The sequence below is a fragment of the Ylistrum balloti genome, unplaced genomic scaffold, assembly GCF_031769215.1.
Source record: "Ylistrum balloti isolate Yb309-2 unplaced genomic scaffold, AGI_CSIRO_Ybal_v1 Utg369640, whole genome shotgun sequence".
NCBI lineage: Eukaryota > Metazoa > Mollusca > Bivalvia > Pectinida > Pectinidae > Ylistrum > Ylistrum balloti.
In genome coordinates, this window is record NW_026781901.1 from 1,934,916 (window position 1) to 1,947,598 (window position 12,683).

Here is a 12,683-nt window from a genome sequence, read left to right on the forward strand (position 1 = left end):
TCAATATTTACTATCCTCTCCATGTACAACGTCCCACGTGATAGGGTTACGAAGTTTGGGAGGCGGGGCACTTTTACATCGTCTGCCGGGCCACGTGCCAGTTCTGCTGACAGGGCGGCGCTCCTTCAGACTCAGTTTCTGTATGGACATGGCTTCCGACACCCAATCTGGGTGAATCACAAAGTAGTCATGTTTGGGTTTGTTAGGTACAAATATACCTCCATCATAAGAATAATTTGTCCTTGCAGATTCTGGTCTCTTTTTGGGAGACGAGTCAGTCTTTTTCTTGAGTTGGGGTGAATACGAGGCTCTGGTCGATGCACCGGAACCGGAATAAGATTTACTTGAGGAGGAGGAGGCCGGACTAGCGGAACCACTGGACTGGTACTGTCGCATCATGTGGTTGTGGAGATAGCTGGTTGAGGGACAGCTTTGGCTGTACCACGACTGGCTGGTCTGTTGATTCCTTCTCATGTACGAGCTGGACATGGATGGGGCGTCCATTGACAAGGTCACACGTTTCACGTCCACGGGCTTCTTCGGTTCCGTACTGCAATCATAGAAAACAGTTATTACAAGTACTTCAACTACAAAACAAAAAATTGTAACAACCTGACAATCGTAAAGGAATACTAAAAGAGGTTCTCCCAATGGGCAAATATTTTGTATATCAATGCTATTGAACAGAAAGGCATGTGTAGTGTATGGTGAGAGCGCTAATTTCTTTGCTGTTCAACACGGCAGTCATATTAACAAAATAGAACAAAAACTATATAAGAGAAAAATGATGGCGATTCAGAGATATGTTAAGTTTAATTATAAATGAAGGAATTTCTGTAAACTCGAAAATTCTGATTGGGGTAGGATAACACCGGCGCACCATGTAGTCTTCCTTTGTCCCTGTAACGATAAGACTGGAATATCCATATAAATGATGACTTATACTACACGATACATATGTCTGTAGTCATTACATTCCTACGATATCAAAACTCGATCATCACTATAATATTCAGAGGCATTACTGTTTACGACTGTTGAATAAAGATGTGTGAATATAATTTACTGATCGGGCGATTATAATATAACAATTATTTGTCCTCAATGTACGAGACTTCCAGTAGATACTGATCAAATACGAAATAGATGTGGTTCGAGCTGTAAGCTTGGTATATTCAGTTTAAGATTTACATACATTTTTATACACCTCGTAGGTCACATGACACGTCAGGTGGACGTAATTGCTAAAGCACAATACTAAAAAAGGGATGATAAATTCGTTGAAGGTTGTAGTGTATACTACAATGTGTTGTTTTTAATGAAAATGACAAACATGTTTGTATTTATAAACACACGTTTTGGTATGCTGCAAAGCGTTTAAATCAACGACTTATTGTTAAAACATTAAATCAACATTTCGAGAGTCGACATGGCGACTTGCACAGCAATAGATTTATCACGTTGTACATGAACATCTTCCTGACAGGATAAGGACAATCTAAAAACAGGCGGATATCAAAGATTTAACTGGCATAGAGAATACTGCCCAGGCGACAGTAAGATATCATATTATGTAACAATAAATGCACCACGTACATCCATACGATAATTCAAGACTCTAGGAATGCCAATAAAGATATATATCATGTATGTGTTTAGACCTTAGCCTCAGGACAACTCGACTCAACTTGTTTGGTTTTACTGTTTCCAATCATAGCATTGCGGCATAGTACAGCCAGGCATCCTCTGATATACAAATAACTTATAATTCAAAGACTACAAATTACAAAATTAGGCAGATGTTGGCTGCTTAAACTATAACCCTGTATATCGAATGACTATTTACAAGAACTGAGGCGTCAGATTTCCAAAGTAGCAAAAACACCATTCCCATATGTATACATAGAAAAGGTATCTTTACATCAGTAAGATTTGAGAACGGTAAATATTTGAGAACGAGGCTATATCATAATCCAATTGTATTCAGTGACTTAAGACTGATGAAAAAGCTATGTTGTATGCTTCGTCTATTAGTGTTTGATTTAATGCAGAAATTCGGCATTACAAGTACAGTCAAGATACCACTTTTAGAAGACATGCATTTTTTAAATATTAGTTCCTGTCTATACACGATGATGAGGCACCAGCTTAAAAGCACCTGCCTGAATAACATTACTTATTTATCACTTTGGCTGTGTGATTGTTACGTACATTAGGAATCAGAGAGCATCACCTACCCGGTTAGTTCCATAAGCATTTTCAGAGGTAAGAATAATTAATTGTAAAGAAAATGCTGCGGTTTATGAGAAAACAAGGCGTTTTCCCTTATGTTTTCTTCAAATTAAAATGTTCTCAAACTATAGACCCCTCCCAGACTTCCGAACTGACCGCGCCTTACTCGGAGAAACATGGAAAATTGTGAATATATCTGTTACAGTGTGGCAGCAGCCAACAAGGTGGGGGAGACCGACATCTAAATAAGTAACCTGTTTGTACTGTTCGAGAAAACCAGACTCGTAACTAATAGAGACTGAAATTATTGATACATGTATTTAGATCTGGAGAAAACCGGCCTCCTGGTCGTGACATAGACGGTACAAAAGACACAAAGAAACAACACAGAATCATTACATAAAACATACGCCTTTTCCTTCTAGTCGTCTGTTATTACAGCAGCTATATTTCTGTACAGCTGTCACCACTCACAAAGTCGTTTGAGATAGTGAATATTGATTAATGACTTCACAGAGCACTTGTTTTAATATTGAACTTTAGGGACACTGGTGACGTTTTTTCTGTTCACAATGCACGCGCCGTTCATACAGAACATCACATCGGCACACTTAACAGATATATTCACAATTTTCCATGTTTCTCCGTGTAAGGCGCGGTCAAGACGGGAGTCAGGGCGGGGCCTAGAATTTGAGAACATTTTAAGGTGGAGAAAACATAAGGGAAAACGCCTTGTTTTCTCATAAAACGTAGCACTTTCTTAACAGTATATGATTCTTACCCCTGAAAATGTTTATGGAACTAACTTGGTATGTGATGTTCTCCGATTCCTTATATACATAACAATCACACAGCCAAAGTGATAAATACAGGCCCATAAGACATATTCAGAACTTAAGGACTGTGCACTTTGTACTGCATCATACATCCTAAAACGACGTGTATTACAGAAGGAATATTCAATACGATGTGTGTCGGTATCATTTGCTCATTAGCATATATTGTTACTTACAGTATATAAAGTCAAATATCACTATATATATTATATGGTAGGTTATGCCACAAGAATGGAGAAAGAGAGACATGTTTTGTTTTGAACAACAAATAGGAAACGGCAACTTTCGATCGAAGCAGCATTTGAAAATTGTGTCCTAGGCATAAAGATTTGTAATAATTTTTATTACATAAGACAGGCCCACATGTATCTAACACATTGTATTGTTTTTCTTAAAAACAAGAAGAAAAATACTGGATCTTTCTGTGTTAATTAGCAACCTCTGAATATAAGTTGTTCAGGAAAATATACTGTTTTGGTTAATTTAGACAAAGTGTTTTTTATTGTAACCACTGTTTGGCGTTGAATGCATGTAAGAAGGTTATAGTTACTGACCTATGCTGTTATAGAATAGGTTTATGGCACTGTGACCACGTGTAAATATCTCACACTTACCGGAAATAATTTATCACATTTTATTGATCCGACAAATGGACGAGACATAGTTTTTAGCGCCTGACATGCTCGTGACTGGCGTGCTCCAAATCAATTCTATCAATAAGGATGAAGCTGGTTTATGAAGGAAAAAACACGAGTAGTCCTACGTGTTAAAGCAAGCTCTGCTCGAATGAGTAAACATATATTTCATTTGATCCGATATATACATGTTCATTTCAGTGCTGTGATATCGATTTGTCGGTACAACTCTATAAACAGGTTTTTACAGGTGCCACTGCTTTCTGTGATACCCTCGAGTAATTAACTTAAAACATATCGGCGTTTAAACAGAATATAAAAACATTCATTTAAATTCATCATATTTTCGTAAATATTTTACATGTTTATGTATGAATCACGTACATTGTAAAGACTCTACCTACGTAAATATTATTATGTTAGTTTTAAATACATTTTGAAACAAATGGTTTCCACCTACTCACCACCAAACCCGGAATGAACTTATTGCTATATGTATTTAGTTACGGTAAAACTCGGCCTGCTGATTGTGATAACGACGGTACAGATGGCACAGAAGCATTAATTACGGTTAAAATCGGCCTGCTGATCGTGATAGAGACGGTACAGAAGGCACAGAAGCATTAGTTACGGTAAAATCGGCCTGCTGATCGTGATAGAGACGGTACAGAATGCACAGAAGCATTAGTTACGGTAAAAATCGGCCTGCTGATCGTAATAAAGACGGTATAGCTGATGTTTTACTCGTAAGAATCTGCTGTCGCCACTCCCAGCGTTATATTATGTATGATTGTCATTGACATCCAACAATAGTCTGATTATTGGTACCAGGGTTGTGTAACAATGCGACGAAGAGTACCTTATCATTTGATGTGTTTGTAAGTATAGGTATATCTAACGGTATAGTTAGTGTAGGGTTTAAAGCCTACAATACAGGATATCATTTACATGACAAGAGTGATATGACGTTAACACAATAGATAAGGCTTTATATGCTTTATAAAACATGGTATCCAATCAGAGTCAGATAACCCTAGTTACTACAGTAACCATCTTAGCATGTCTTAATGGAAGTTCTGTTTACCTGGTAACGACAGAAAACACCTTGTAAATATACCTACGATAAACACAGCAATATATAATTTTTTAGATATACTTTGCCGAAATATCCCCAGGTTATTGTTGGGGACAGAATTATCAATGATTTACGGATGAACTGATCAGTATTTTCTACAAAAATATGGAATATATTCCAGAGTGTGTCATTTTTAACTATATCGTTAGCACTGCTTAACTCCAGGGCATCAAACACATTGGTAGGTGATAGAATCCTCATCTACCGTCACACTACTCATCTTTACAGACTATGAATAATTAAGTACCATTGCGTAAGGCGAGCCAATATTTCCAGTTCTATTTCGCATCTCGCAGTGTTTTCCTGTTCAGAAATTCACACGAAAATCACTTATAGAAACTTTGATTTAAATATAGATTTTCGTCGACAAGTGTGCCAGACATGATTGATCAAATATCCAAGTTTCTGCTGTTTATATGCAGCTCAGTGTTTGCCTTTAATTTATTGCATTAGATCTGGCTCTGTCTGATTCCCAATCCTATGTATATATATTATGTCAATAACATTGTTTGACATTGATTTTGAATGGTTGAGGTCTTGTGGTCCTCCAAATAAAGTTTAATGTTAAGAGTGTAGCTCGTGTCTTGTAGGTTTGGTTACTCGGGAAATATGTAAAACGATATTGGAATTTATCAGATGAATGTGCTTACTTACATAATGGAAAACCTATTAAACAAAACAGTTGCAGGTATAAGCGTATTCAATGTATAAAAATGTAGATAATTAATATCAGCTGTAAGCTTGTTTTCCATCCCTGACGTATCACATGTATGTGTTAAACTGTTAAATACCGGAAACAGTCATTATCTAAACTAACTAAAATGCAGGAGGCTTCCAGTGTTTTGTTTCCAATGTATCTAATTCCCAAACGCGTGGGGATCTACACTCCAATTTATCTTTCATCACGAATTATTTCGTTCCGGATTATTGACAAACTCCTCAACGATATCGGCATCAATATTTACAGCATGTCTGTCAATCGATACAATCCCCACAACGTCCTGTCTTCACGGCAAAACTCCTACAACACTGCTTCCCCGTTGATTGTATATCTGTTTTTGTGTGTGAGTTGAGACCTCGCACGGAGGAATGGCTACCGGTCACCTTGATATAGTACCATCACTGATACCAGATATGGAGTGTCATTCAGGTTTCACGCAGAAATTCTCAGTATGTTGACGACTCATTGATACAACGTAATTGAAAAAAAACCTCCAAACTGTATACTTTTGGAAATTGTTGAAATATATATATGGTAAAATGCCAATTTTAGACTATTGAATATAAACATTCGCTGAGCTGTAAATCATGACATTCAATGCAAGAGTTTTAATTCCCCTGATGGTATTTCATAATTATTGATGTTGCCTGATCTACTGTTCCATGGATTTTCAAAGGTTTAAACAAACTTCAATAAAACATAATTAAAGAGTTTTCAAAGTGTGAAATATATCAAAACATATAGTGGAGATCGATAATTGATGTACTCCGAAATATCCAGGCAGATGACCTTTCTGATGCACAAGTTGAGAGCACAGGTCACGTTTCTAGGACTGACGTGTGATTAATTACTCCATCATATTACACTTATATAGAAAACATTACCTGTCGTAACTTCCGTTGGTTGTATTTGCCTCTAAAACCTCCTTGATGGCGTCCATCTTAGGAGGTAAGGACGATTTAGGGCGTGGTTTCCGGTCGGGAGTAGCCGGCCGTGATGGGGCGTGGGGCACATGCCATCGCCTTTTATAGGCGGTTTTTAGTAGTTTTTGTCGAGTGTCTGCCCGCTCTTTGTCCCTATGTAGTTTATAAGACCGCAAAGCCTTATTCATAATGTTGTCATATTCATTATCCACATCTGTCAACGGAACGAAAACAAAGCGAAATAATTATCTCAGAAACATACAATCATCAAATAAATACCTACCTATACCACATGTGAAGATATTATTCTGGAAATGTGGCAAATATTACACACATACTGTAGGACTCTCTAGGATCGACATGGAGGACGCCATTATCACTCTACACACTTGTAGTAAAGGTATCGATCAGGAGATGTTCTGGCTCTCAGACTCACGCGTACATGACCTACAGTACCGAGGCACCAGTGCTGACTATCATCATGTACATTTCTAACACAAAAATAGCTGAATGTATTTCTTGTCAATTAGAATACTGAGACATGAATGGATTTAATCTGAATGAACTTGGAATGGTTTGCGGATTTGGAAACCATTCGAGCAAAACTGGATCTCCAACAAGTCTAAATGTTGCCATTCCTAAGGTCGAATCTACTGGCACCGCACCACACCATTTGTATTACGTCTACACAAATCATCTCATCTCATGCTATTCCCAATCACACATAATTCTTACTGCGATGGTGGAAATATTAACATGAATCTTGGCACGATACACTCAAGCTCTTTTTTTTATTGATTATATGTGAAATATCGAAGGAAATGCATCTCTTCGCAAAACACTCACCTAACGATGCAAATATCTTTTTCTAATTATTCGATTCTGACGCCATTTACTCAGTACAGTGCGCGTGATTGTTTAAATTAGAGAGAAAAAGTTGCCCACGCTGAACATCACTATTGATTCATTTGATTATGTTTTCAGTGTTGCAGTAGAGGATCTTTCTTTGATCAATAGTATTATCCAATACAGAATCTACTGATAGAATGAATCAATGATGTTTCACTGATAACAATGCTATGTCACACGCTTTACATAAAGAAACACGAAATTCATCGATCGTTTTCTTTACATTAATTGGAAAAAGTTTTTATCGATTACATTTAGTCCCCGACTTGTAATAACATTATGAAATATTTCCACACCGTTGGCATGGTGACACTGAATTTTGCTGATAGAAAATGTAGCACAACTTTTTGTATCACATGTAATGTATAGATGATGTGTGTAATTAATGAACAATTTCAGCATTTAAAAAAACCTTTTCGAAAACATAATCTTTGAAAACTCACAAAAACAAAAACCCTTTGATGAGACATTTTAAATCAAAGAAACAAAGTCACTATCAAATTATGAAAGAAAAAAATGTACATGCAAGCATTGCAATAGTAAACCAAACCGGTGGTATCTGTTTTAATAAATGTTGTCTTCAAGTCAGACCTTGCATCCTGTCGAGTTTTATTAGTTTTGTCTGCCAAAACAATTCGATTATTCAAATTAGTACATGCAGTTAATCTGTGTCATTGTATTTCAATGTCATGCAATTATCAAAAATGTTTTGGTAGACATGCAAATCCTCTTTTACATTTTGAAAAGGCATTACTTGCACACCATCGGTAACCAGCTATGGGCCGTGGGGAGATCAGACTGGGGTAAACCGTGTCCTACTTACGGGGAACTCTGATTATCACCTTGGTAAGCTATTAAGTTTATCATAACTTATGATGCCTAACATTGATCTAACTTACAACATTCAGAAATAGTACAACTTTGACCTTGAGTGACCATGGAGTCAAGGTCCTAAATCGGTGTACCAAAGTCGAGTGTGTCACGTCTGCAAAGTTAAGGTACGTTATGTCTATGTCTTTAACAACACGAAAATGATAAGCTTGTTTACATTGATTCAAGAGCCAATGACGACAATGGTAATGATAGTAATGTATGATATAAAATTATACAAATAATGTTAATACATCATATTTCATGTCAGGTTATTTAAGAATATTGTATTTCAGATATATATTTTAATCATACAGTTTATTTCCTTTTATTAACTCACACTAACATTTTAATGGGACGTGCTGTTATTCTTTTGTATAATAATTTAAGTGGAACTTTCGAGCTGCTAATTACTGGTCGTCAGCGAAATAATTTGATATCCAATGGTTTGACAGGGACTTGGACGACCTCGCCATGGGTCAGTCATATCTCTATTAAATTTTGTCTAGCCATTCGGAATTTTCACTGATACATAAAGCACCCGTTGCAGTAAAATCACTTCAGGGCTTAACTGCTTTGGCATTTGAGCAAAATTGGTATATCTAATTGTGTTATGTATATTCGGAAGGGTTTTCAAAAGACTTACAAGAGAACACATGTAGCGAATTTCAAAAAAGATTTAGAGTAAAGAATTTAGAGCTAAAACAAATTAAATTACATCATACAATTACTTCGTCCCTCTAGGACTCGTAAGCGAGACTATGGGTCTATATTGTGAAAACCTTGGAGGCTATTCAAAGAAAACCAAAATCGATCCCAAGTCAAAAAGTAGATGGAAGAGATGTACGTTTAAGTCGCAAAATTAAACAAATTAAACATTTTTTCAAGATTGGGTTTTTCTGTAAATGAATTATATGAATAAGTGATAAAACGTCAATGAAGACAGTTATTCATTCACGTCTCGCCATTTATGTGGAGGAAGATATATAATTAAGGTAATGCTAACGATTGAATAGAGAAGCTCCAAGATATAGATGAAGGTGTCTATTGATAACAGTCATATAGTGTAAATAAACAAAAGATATTTATATAGTATATGTAGACAGGGAATAAGGACAACGAGTCAGATCTCTCCACGGACAGATGATGAGGAATTAGATTATATTTATAGTGAAATAAATGACATCCCACACATCCAACAATCTTACCGGTCTGAGCAATGCAGATCTTTGAGTACTCAGGGATATCATGGAGGTGGACATAAAATGGTGAGCCCAACTCCACGTTGATTTTACCCTTCTCGGGACCTGAATGGTGATTGTTTGATAACACTGATAACGCCATGAATCATATGTACCACAAATTCACGGTATCGTATAGATATAGATGAAAGTTCATCCCACCATGCATCTTTTTATTCAGGTATTTGACATTTTCAGAACATCATTAAAACTATCACGGCTCGGCTGTTTTACACAATTCACTATCGTTCTGTTAGATATATTCAGTTCTATGCATTCCTCTACATAGCTCTGATCCTCAATGCTGTTTTATGTTTTTTATCCAAACAAAAAGTGTACAGCATATAACTAAATCCAAACACCGCTTGTACACTGCATAACACAAGGTTCTATTATATTTGTTCTATGACCACTCACTGTTTACTTCAGTAAAACTTTGACCAATACACGTGAGGTTTTTACTGTATTCTAACTTTTACTTCATTCCCCGAAATATCAAACTGCAACATGACATTTTCCCCATATTTTATCTCATTATACCGCCCCCTGAAAAACTCTCTAGATTGTCATTTTGATCTGTCCCATCAAAAACAAACTACGACAAAAGATAACAGTGGGAAAGGAATTAATATAAGCTCTAAGCTTGTTTTCCCATACCATAAAATTATCCGTATCTGTCAAATTGCTGATTATTGAATAAAATATTGTTTAAACTAAACTGAAGATAAAATTGGATAAACAACTTACCGTATGTGTTAGCCACCGGTACCCTGATAGGTCCTATCTGTACTCCATTGGGAGTCTGTAAAACAACAACAGGACAAGTTAACATGTCTGTAGTGTATGTAGCTTCTGGTGGTCTATACACAGCAGACAATTCTTAACGCGGGGACAACTCTTAGATGACACCTCATTCACAATACGTTGACTTTTAATCTGATAATAGGTTTGTCCGATTCTATTTTCGTGCTTTGAATTTTGAAGTATATCTTTTGATGTAAACATTAAACGTGTATGTTATTTCGATGTTCTGTACCCAAGGATTTTATACACAAATTATCATGTTCGAAACTGATGTTAACACACGTTTATATATTCTCTGCCATTGATACAAATTGTACAGACCTAAGAAGGTATAACATTATATGGACGTTATGAAAGGAGTAAGATTGTTAGACTAGGGACGTTTTTAACTACCATTTACCAACGGATACCTGACACATCGCACACATAATTTCTCCAATTAGGAATTCCTAGGTAAATCCACTCTAATGTGGATACGTTCAGTCTGAGGGGTATTGGTTGTGAAACATTTTAAAGTGACAGTCGTAACTCTTAAAATTAAAAGCATGTTACATCACACTGCAAGATAGCATTCAGACAAGGGTTATCAAAAATGCTCGACATTGGGCGTGAATTAACCAATCAAAGTTTTTTTCAGTGGCCCCCAGTCTTTATAAGGGCAAGATCGGAAGTCCCCCTCCGTGTACCTTGTGTTGTACGGATCAAGGAACGATTGTAATTAACTTAAAGGTAATTTAAGGTGTGTGTATAAGCTGTTATATACCCGTATACACATGACGCTTTCGTCGTACATAATACCGTCCGTAATAATGAGTATGAACCGCCCAGCTATGGCTACATGTAATCCTTCTAACTGCACTTGAAGGTCTCAGAGTACTCTGGATCAAACAGAAGTAAGCGTCCATTCAACACATTTCCAGAATTAAGCACATTTTCATACTGTCATAATCCTAAGGCTCAAACAGGGAATCACTATTCCAATACAGCTGTAGAGGCATGCAGGAATCAAACAATTTGCAATTAAATATCGATGTTGTCATGTACTTGGTAACATTGTACAGCGCGATGTCAACACACCAATAACACTCACTTTGTCTAGATGTTCAATTCCATGTCATAGATAAAAGATAGATTACTCCCTCGGGAGCTTATCTTCAAGTGATCGATATTTCTTTGAAATGGTCGTCAAAACACCAATGAATAATTTCGAATCAGTATAAAGTCGAGTTTTCAATCACCAATGTTTTCTATAGAAATTCCATCAAATAGTTTAGTACAGGTTTTCCTTTTACGACATACACAATTCCACTTTCTCGACCAATATTGAAATATTCATGGTCGAAGACATTTCGTTGTCGTTTTTGTACGATACCATTATAACTGCCACAACGTATGATCGGGATGCAAGTAAACTGACATTCAGATATTTTAAGCGTTCCTCTTATCTATTCCGGGGTCAGAGTTCCAAAACGAAAGTTAGCCGCGAGGTTTATAGTGTCTTCCAGGTACATCTAAAATGACTGCGTTTCTAAATCAATGTACCCCCGTACTCCAGATGTTTGTGTTGGTAGAACAACTTGTTATGATTAGATATTACACTCCAATAGGCCTTGTTAAGTCCATTGAAGATGTCCATACAAGCTTAATGTGTAATCACGTCAAAAGTCAAATAAATACATATAGTTCGGAGACATTTGTAAGCTATACACAAGTATACATTAAGTAAGTACTTTAAACTATGAATTGATACGTTGGTTTCTGTTCGGGTGATTTTATATAGGGCAACAATAAGCTTCAATACACTATATGGCCAAATCTATATCAATACTTTCCCCGGCCAGACAAAACAAATATTCTTGCTTATGTATTAGCCTACGGGAAAAGTTGCCAACAGAACCCCGTCATAATATTGATTCATATTGTCTTATAGGTAAACCAGGTATTGGATCTAGAAATTCTTTACAACGAGTAGAGGCTTTTCAGAAATTGACATACTCATTGTACCAAGATACACACGTAATTAGAATCGATGACCAGTACTTCAGATGTCAGTAATGTTTTTCTACGTTACAAAAGACACGTCGTGCAGGTTTTATTATTATGTTAGCGTTCGGAACAATGCAAACATTTGACCTGAATTATAAGTTATGTACATATATTTGCTTTTCTGTTTTAAAGACCCAAGATATCTCCACCGACCTAAGGTGTTAATATTATCATGACAGGATGTCAAATTAAATATACGATCGGAGTCCTCAATGGTTTACGCTTTCTATATTCGACGATGGTCGGAAGGCTTACTATGAAAATATTGCATGTTACTAAGATTGTGAAATAAAAGAAGTTAAAAATAGTTGCAATATGTAGAGCAAATTAG

The 12,683-nt window shown here is 36.4% G+C and overlaps 1 protein-coding gene across 1 annotated transcript; it reads right to left on the reverse strand.

Moving 5' to 3' along the window:
* LOC132553608 (uncharacterized) lies at window positions 1–11,099 on the reverse strand. The gene is made up of 5 exons (XM_060217868.1): window positions 11,070–11,099; window positions 10,250–10,304; window positions 9,470–9,568; window positions 6,444–6,696; window positions 1–550 (listed from the first exon to the last, which is right to left on the reverse strand). Exons 1-5 carry the CDS (start codon window positions 11,097–11,099, stop codon window positions 1–3), a joined length of 987 nt encoding a protein of 328 aa, XP_060073851.1.
* Window positions 11,100–12,683: the final 1,584 nt, after the last annotated feature.

Excerpts from the sequence above, each read along its gene's own strand:
- LOC132553608 (XM_060217868.1), bottom strand. The coding sequence starts at position 11,099 with ATGTACGACGAAAGCGTCATGTGTATACGG. Across the intron at positions 10,305-11,069 it reads AAAGCGTCATGTGTATACGG|ACTCCCAATGGAGTACAGAT; the intron begins GTATATAACAGC and ends GTTGTTTTACAG. Across the intron at positions 9,569-10,249 it reads ACCGGTGGCTAACACATACG|GTCCCGAGAAGGGTAAAATC; the intron begins GTAAGTTGTTTA and ends ATCACCATTCAG.